Source organism: Octopus bimaculoides, chromosome 19 (genome assembly GCF_001194135.2).
Source record: "Octopus bimaculoides isolate UCB-OBI-ISO-001 chromosome 19, ASM119413v2, whole genome shotgun sequence".
In the NCBI taxonomy this organism is placed as follows: Eukaryota; Metazoa; Mollusca; class Cephalopoda; order Octopoda; family Octopodidae; genus Octopus; species Octopus bimaculoides.
This window is the reverse complement of record NC_068999.1, coordinates 38,458,810-38,467,760: the sequence shown is the minus strand read 5'-3', so window position 1 is coordinate 38,467,760 and position 8,951 is coordinate 38,458,810. Positions and strand designations below refer to the sequence as shown.

The 8,951-nt window shown below is 33.8% G+C and overlaps 1 protein-coding gene across 1 annotated transcript in view; it reads right to left on the bottom strand.

Annotated features, from left to right (window-relative positions):
- Nucleotides 1-276: 276 nt before the first annotated feature.
- The window catches only part of LOC106868031 (coiled-coil domain-containing protein 39-like), a 199,134-nt gene continuing 190,459 nt past the window's right edge, over nt 277-8,951 (bottom strand). Inside the window, exon 7 of the mRNA XM_052974700.1 lies at nt 277-636. Within this exon, the coding sequence (XP_052830660.1) occupies nt 277-636 (360 nt within the window). The remainder of the gene's footprint in view (nt 637-8,951) is intronic.

Sequence of the window (8,951 nt, the reverse complement as noted above, 5' to 3'; positions counted from 1 at the left end):
TGTTATGCACTCTTCTCTGTCACGATAATGATGATGATGGTGGTTACAATACTGGCAGTTTTAAGGGCAAAGTGATTTTCACAATTCCATCAATTTCAATATTTGATTGATTTTATCAGCCTTCAAAAGTATGAAAGGATAAGTTAATCTCCATGGGATTTGAACTCAGAATGAAAGGGACACAGTTAAAGACCACAAAATATTTTTATCAATGCTCTGCTGATTCTGGAATGATAATTTCTGATTTAAATAGATGGCAGGTTTGAAGGGAGGGGCTTAGTTGATGACATCATCTTCTGTACATGACCAGTATTTTATTCGTTCAACTCTGAAAGGATGAACAGCAAAGTTGACTTCAGAGTTGTATCTAAATACTGCAATTCTGTGCAATGTTGTAATCCCCAAAATACATAAGAAAGAGATGAATGCCCCTAATTCCCTTACCTCACTAGCAAACTGGATCCTTTGCTCTTCTTTCTCTTGATAATCCTGTCGAAATTTACTGGCAGTTTTATTTGACATTTGGATTTTCACATCAAGTTCTTTGTTATTCTCAACCTCATTATCATAAAACCTTTTCTTCTCAGCAATTTCATGTTCCTTTTGTAAAATTCGGAGCTTCAGCAAATGTATTTGCTGCAATGGAAAAAAAAAAAAAAGAAACAACGAAATGTAGAGAGTAAAATACAGATATTTAAAGAAAAAAAACAAACAAAAATGAAAAAATAGCAAACAAAATCATGCAGACAACTGCCTAAACAAGGAATATTATCACCCACAGTTTTTGCATACTTCAAAAAAAACGAAAATAAGTTTTATACTTTTGCAGAAATAAAAAAAGCAAAAATCATAAATATATAAATAATAACTTTCTTTCAATTGAAATACATAGAAGAGGCATCTATAATTAAAAGAAAGTAGGACAACAGCATCAAAAACATGTGACAACCATCTTCAAAGGAAAATGTTTTATTGGTTTTCATTTTACCTCTTTATTTTATGGGTAGGGATAATAAAATATGGTTTTATTTACAGAAAAAGTGCCTGTAGAATATGTTGTAAAACTGTTAACTAAATGTTTTTAGGAGACAAAAGGCAAATGCTAGACAATATGGTGTTGGTATTAAAATGATTTCTGATTCAAGTTTAAAAAAAAGCATTAAATGTCTCAGGTAGAATCATTGCAGTTGATTCTGTCATGTGCACCATATATCTTAATCAATTGCAATATTTAATTTAACAGTCACAAAATATTTGAATCCGGTTCAAATGCACATGTTAAAACTCTGTTGACTTGTGGACAATTTTAATTTATAATATCAAGGCCCCCTAACGAAATACTGACAAGCAGGCTGTCATGACACTTCAACCAAAGCTTTCAGAATTTTATCTCAAAGTTCAAAAGTTATGAACATTAAACAATGGTCTTTGACAATATTACTATCAGGAATGATGCAAAATGCTTATGATAGAATAATATATTGAACATAATGCAATTTCAACTGGTAATTCAATTGTTATGAACCCAACCCAATGCTCCTGTGATACAAAACGAACCAGCAGCCCTTTCCTTCATAGTTCTAAAACCAGCTGACTGGATTATTATGTGATGCACCACACTCCTACTGTTAACACCACTGTTTTAAGGAACAGTGCTTATTCATAACTGGCCAACTCGGCTCTCTCTCTATCTCTCTCTCTCTCCATCAATTCTAATCTATTTATTACACATTTCTGCTGCTTCTCATTGTGTTTGCTAAACTTAATGCTGAGGATATTGGACAATTAGCCAAGAGTTTAGTCATTTGTAACATCTATAAGCAAAACTAACTGAATATTAGTATAACTTGATGGTATAATTTGCTGTTGCAAACCAACAGTGAATTATTGTTCATGATTTATGTGTCAGTTTGTATATGAAAATTTCTGAAAAGTACCAAAATTTCATTGAAGGGTCTTGGTTGATAGAAATATCTAAATGGTATTTCATCAAGTTGCTTTCTATTTTGAGTTCAAATCCTGCAAGGGTCAATCTTGATTTTATTCGTTCCAAGGACTTATTAGTGCAAATCACATGTTGTTCCTTCACATTAAAGCAAAAGAAGTTTGTTGTGTGTGTGTGTGTGTGCGTGCGTGTGTGTGTGCGTGTTCCTGTGCATATTTTTGTGTTTGTTCACAACTACCACTTGACAATTGGTATTGGTTTCTTCACGTCTCAATAACTTAGCAGTTTTGCAAAAGTGATTGATAAAGTGCTGGGCTTAAAAAAAATGAACACTGGGGAGAATTTGTTTGACTAAGCTCTTCAAGGCGATGCCCCAGCATGGCCACTGTCAAATGCCTGAAACAAATGAAAGATAAATCTTGCTTACAGCATTATCTGCTTGGAACTTCACTCTTCAAAATGGTTTAGCTCATATCTCTCAGTTTCTAAATTCTTACACTATAAGCATTATAATTAGAAATCATCGCCTTTACAATTTCAGAGGAAGAGACCACAGAATCAGTAGAGCATTAAACACAACATATTGCTGTATTTAATTCAAATCATAATTATTCAGTACTGCCTTTGTTTCTCATCCAGCGGTTCAAGTGTTACAAATACAGCACAATAACATTGACGGAATGTAAACTAACATTGTTTCATCTGATAGAAATCTTGATAAAAAAATTTCATTCTATTCAACAAGTCTGTATCAAATATATGGAAAAAAATCTCATGTTGATTTGGAGGCATTTATTAACCACCAATTGCAGCTTATTTTTCTTTAAATGCCATCATTTGTTTTCTACAGTAAATGTACACTTAGTGTATATTATATGACAAAAATACGTGTGTGTGTGTGTATAAGATTAAGTATATATACGCAGCAGGGACTATTCTGTTAATTTTGTTTTTTCCTTTCAGTCACTAGTAAATATTCTCGGAGCTTTCTTTATTGGGAAACTGTTAAGAAAGACATAGGCAAATCGACACCTGGTGCCAATTAATGACAGCCAAACCAAAAAACGTAGCAAAAGTGCATGCTCCCAGTCACACACACGGCTGGTAAGTCATTCACCAAACATATATTGTCAGTGAAGATCAAATCCTTGTTCCAAGAGCAAACTGTCAATGTAATTATTTTGCCATCATCATTATGACCATCATACCATTATCATTGTAACTGTTGAAACTACTACTACCATCATCATCATCATCATCACCCCCGTTGTCATTATTCTCCTCCTCCTCTTCATCATTATTGTTACCACCCTGTACACCACCACCACCACCACCACCACCATCCTAAAGACCACAAGGAATATTACGTCCTGCCACTCCCAATCCAAGCACACACCGACACACACTGCCACCAACACTTCAAATGTTTCTTTCCAAACGCTTGTGATTAACAGACAGAACAGTCACTTTATTTACAGTCACACATCACTTATAATCACATGATGTACAGATTTTATATGCGGAAACATACGGCAAATACACACACATTACAATACATGGTTTAGTGAGTAGCCGACACCACAACAACAACAAACATCATCGCTCTTGGACCAATGAGAATTGAACGTCATTTTGTTGATAAATTTGGCAGCAAATGTCTAAAGAATAAACAAAACAAAAAAGAAATGGTGTTTTGTTTTTTTGTTTTGTTTTTTTTGTTGGTATAAATGAGATTCAAAAAGTGGTGACTCTGGAACAAATCTGATGAAGTGACACGGATGAATAGAGAGAAACATTTCATTCATTTACTGTAACTGTCACACAATTATGTTGGATTCAATTAGATTCTGTTCATCCGCTCAACCATGAAAAAGGAAATTAACACCAATTGTTGCTGTTGTTGTTATGTTTAGCCCTAGGTCAGCCCTATATGAGCCTGCACTTGGTCAAACGCAGTTCAGCTATTATCATGCTATTTTGTCAGACATATTTATCCAGGATTGCCTTATCCAATGTAGTTCTTGATGTATACAGACTACATCCTTTAATTACATCTTTTTTTAAGACAATAAAAGAAGGAATTGGCGCAAAATTTACCCAATGATGGGGGAGGGGCGGTTAAGATATAAACATAAATTCTCTGCAGACATGGGTGTGTATTTCAATGAAGCAAAGCATTATTGGATGGGATATCAAAGGAAAATAAGCCAAACCAGCATCGTGCTTGTACAGGTTGAAAGGGAGTACATAGGGGCAGAGTCTTTTATGGTCTGATGCCCTTCTCGATGCCAACCCCTTCCTGTTTCTGAGTGAAGAAATAATTACCCTGTCTATCAAGCCACAAACTGACCAGACATGTTTATGCAGAGAACTGGAAACAAATGACATCATATAAATGAGCCTTTTGTTTATGGAAATATCATGACATGACAATAAGCCTGGACATGTTTCCATGGTAGACTGAAAAGAAATGTCATTGTCAATGAGGCAAATGTTTCAAGCAGCAAACAGCAGTAAAGACAAGGAATGCACAAACACACACACACACACACTTGCTTACATGCGATAGATTTGTTTCTGTTTCTGTCTACCAAATCCACTCAAAGTGCTTTGGTCAGCTCAGAGCTATAGTCGAAAATACTTACCTAAGATGCCATGCAGTGGGACTTAACTGAAAACCACATGGTTGAGAAGTAAAGTTCTTAACCATTCCTGTACTTATCAATACACCAAAAGAAATTATTGCACAAAATTATCTTCAGTTTGATTTGAATAATTTACTTTGTTTATAGCAAAATATTATGAGGTGGGGGAGGAGCATTTGTAAAGCAGGAAAAGTGGAGATGGTGGGGGATTTTGTTAGGAAATAGGGGGTGGTGCCACAGCTCTGCAAGCTATATTTTGCCACCAAAGCTACCAATGAAAGAATTACATGTTCGAATAATAACAAAGAGATACCCAGAACTTTCGAAATATCACTAGACATTTGTTCTAAAGCTCTACCAATTCAGTTTAATTCAACCAGTAGGCCAGCACTGTGTTGATGTCAACAACGTTTGAGTTTTGATGCAAATTAAAAAGTTCTGATGTGGGTAATATGCAACAATAACAAATTTTAACGATATTTCTACGGGAATCATGACATTGTAATTGAGTTGCATTATAAATCTAACAGATTAATTAGATCAAGCCACTATTAGTTGTCAATTAATTGAAATTATGAATTCAAATTAAACTTATTACACTACTTAACTATTCCCTACTCTTGCATCAAACATTTACGATATAAACTTTACATCTCAATTTTAATCTTGCCAAAATTTGTCTTACTGAAAGATTGCTTGCCTGGAGACTTTCAGCTCTGCAGTGGTTTATGTTTGCTTTTTATGATCTCATTTCAAATTAAAGCAAAGCCATTCCTGCGCTCACAAAGCTTTAGTCAGCCCAGGGCTATAGTAGGAGACATTTTGCTCATAGTGCCACACAGAGGAACTGAACCCAGAACCATGTGGCTGGGAAGCAAGCTTCTTACCACACACCCACTGCTGCAGCTATGCACACACACACACACACACACATGTATATATAAAAGATTTATTCTTTGAGCAATATATTCCTAGATATATATAAGTTGGTCATGTCTGTAACATCTTTGTTCATACAATCAGTCAAAAACAGTATAAAGGAGACAGTGATGAAACTTTCTTTTGGCTCCATAACCTGCTAAAAATAACTGTTCAATTTCATTTGCATTATGGTCTAGCCACATGAAACTACATGATGTTGTCCTGCATAACATTAGACACAAGTGGGAGTGTCTTTCATCATGGGTATACAGGATCAGTAGTGACCAAAGGCCAAACAATGACAACAAATGAATTAGCCTCCTCTACATGGTCGTATGACCTGCTAGAAATAGATCAAATTAACTTGGAATCACACCATATGCAGTGATATGAAGTAGGAGAGGACATTATTTGGAATACAATGAGTGAGTGAGGTAGGGTGTACGTAAAACATGGAGAAAAGAATAGGAATGAGGGAGAGATGGGATAAAAAAAATATACATAGTGTACACGACTATGCGAAAGTATGGATGAAACAGTCTTCTTATAAAAGAGGGCCTCCAAGTAGAAGGCTATCAAAAAACCTCACAAATCCAAGAACACCCTGATGAGCAAGGACACAATCCCTCATCTAACTGCTGCCCTCCAAACAACAGGCAAATGCAAAGAGCAGCTCCCTTTCCCCCAAACCCTTCAGCCACAAACACTCATCTTTTGAGATACTCTTCAAGTGGAGAGAGTAACTCCCACTCCATCCTAACAACATCTGCTCTGAATTAACTCATTTTCATCAAATTGTTACAAAACCTCAACTTCATATTAAGACATTGCAATTTATTTAACAAGTTTTTGCAAATCTTGCAATAATAAGAACTAATATTCTCGCGGTTTTCTTTCATTTCAATTTCATTTTTTCTCTTTTGTTTTTTTTTTAAATATTGCTTTTAGGTTATTTGTCATTATTTGTTGTTTTATTTTTATAAATTCATTTGCTTGTTGTTAAGTGTGTGTGAGGTAAAGGTGTGTGGGTTGGTTGATATTTATTAAAATGATGTATTGTTTCTTAATTAATTTTTAGATGAGTTATATATTTCAAAATTAAACTTCAAGTTTCATTAATGAAATTATTTTCAATATGAAATCAAACTGTTTGATGGCCTTCCGAACATATATTTAGAATTTTTACCCACTACAATGAACAAAACCATTACAGAAATAATAGAAGTAAATAAAGAAATATTATGAATTTGTTGCTTATGGACACAGACGTGACTATGTAGTTAAGAAATTGGTTTCGAAATTACATGGTTCCCGGTTCAAATTTCACGCACAGCTGTTTAGGTCATTTGTCTCTCAGTATAGTTTTAATTTGTCAAAATTTGTGAGGGAAATGTGGTAGAAGAAAAAGAAATATGGAATCAATGGAATACAACAGAAATTTTCCGAGTTGAAAATTGTATGAAACGAAAACTGTGGGCCCTTTAACTGTAAGCACTTACTGTATAGAGCCCTTCCTGTAGATGGGACAAGCGGGAAGATTTCTGTTTTGATATGCAAGGATGAGCACAGAGTTCTTATAACTGGTTTTATATATTATGCAATTGAAGTCACATTATTCGATGACATGTGTGGGGGAATGTATTCAGTTATGTATATTAATTTGATTTTCAGAAGGTAAATTAAACATCGATTCAAAGAGACCCAGTATTAACAGAAAATATGTTGTTTAGAATTAAAAAGAAAAATGTTTTCTCAGTTTCAGCAATTGTGTATCTGAACTCATTGTCTGTAACATAACTTATGGTGAGTCAATTCACAAGATACAATATAAATGATTAAAGACTAAAAATTAAAATTCAAATACTTTTTTGTTAGTAAACGTAATGTTAATTATACCTATTGTGCATTATTACAATCGTCATGTCAACAATTATTTTTCTTCACATTCTAAATATTGCTTTCTAAAAACCTCAAGGTTTTGAAATTTCTGTTATACTTTGTTCTAGCAGCAGCTTATCTTTTCTTTTCATTTTTTCATTTTATGTTTGTTGCATGCCATCATTCTCATTTTGAAAATAAAATAATTAACAAAAACCAAAGGTGCTAAAACCATGTGAGACACTAACTTTTCTAAATATAATCTATTTTTGCCATCCTAAATCTAAACGCCTTTGTCAACAAATTGTCTAGATTTGATTACACACACACACACACACACACAATATTAAATAAATGTCAAAAATAAAGAGGAAATTATTTTATAAAATTCATTAGCTTATGGCTGTTTCTGCTGTGAGATGCAATGCACTCAGAGGTGAGTGTTTGTGTTTCACCTTACAGCTCAGTCAGACACTTAAAATAAAGTGCAAGTTTATTTGGGAAAGCATTTCCATATTATGTATGCATGTGTATATACACCATATGTAAATAGTGAGATAGCACATACACACACACACAATATTAAATAAATGTCAAAAATAAAGAGGAAATTATGTTATGAAATTCATTAGCTTATGGCTGTTTCTGCTGTGAGATGCAATGCACTCAGAGGTGAGTGTTTGTGTTTCACCTTACAGCTCTGTCAGACACTTAAAATAAAGTGCAAGTTTATTTGGGAAAGCATTCACATATTATGTATGCATGTGTATATACACCATATGTAAATAGTGAGATAGCACATACACATGCACACATACAAGCATGCATACACATACACACATGTGAGTGGATAAATGAGAAAGGATCACTAATCGTCATTATTCAAAAACAGGCTCATTTGGCTCACCCCATGCAATTTAGAGTTTTGTCAACTCATCACAAGAACCTTGCTCATCATCCACATTTCCATGCTTCCATGAACCATTTACTCAAGGCATCTTTTCCACAGCTGCCTGTTGTCAACCTTTACCTATAACCAAGCAAGGTAACCATGGCCAAAGAGAAGATGGAAAATGGGTGGCATTCATTTACAATCATCTAGACATGGAGACTCAATTATACATGCACAAACATATATGTATAAATATATATGCATGTGTATGAGTGTGTATCTGTGTGTGTGTGTATACACAAATATAACAGGCATATTTGTATACTATTTTATTTTAAAATTTAATTAATAATGTAAAATTGCATTAAAAAGAAATTATTAATAAAATATTTCCTGCACATCACAAGAATGCATTTTTTGTATGAATTTGTAATTTTATTCTTCACCTTCTTTGTCGTAAAAATTGTGATTTTCCTTTTTATCTTCTTTACAATTTAAAAATGTCTCCATTCTGCAACAGTAACATCTAATAATGTTAACATGCAAATAGGAAACAAGCTAAAGAGCAAATGATACACAAGCATACACACACACACACACACAAATATATGTTGTGTATGTGTGTGTGTGTGTATATATATATATATATATATATATATATATATATATA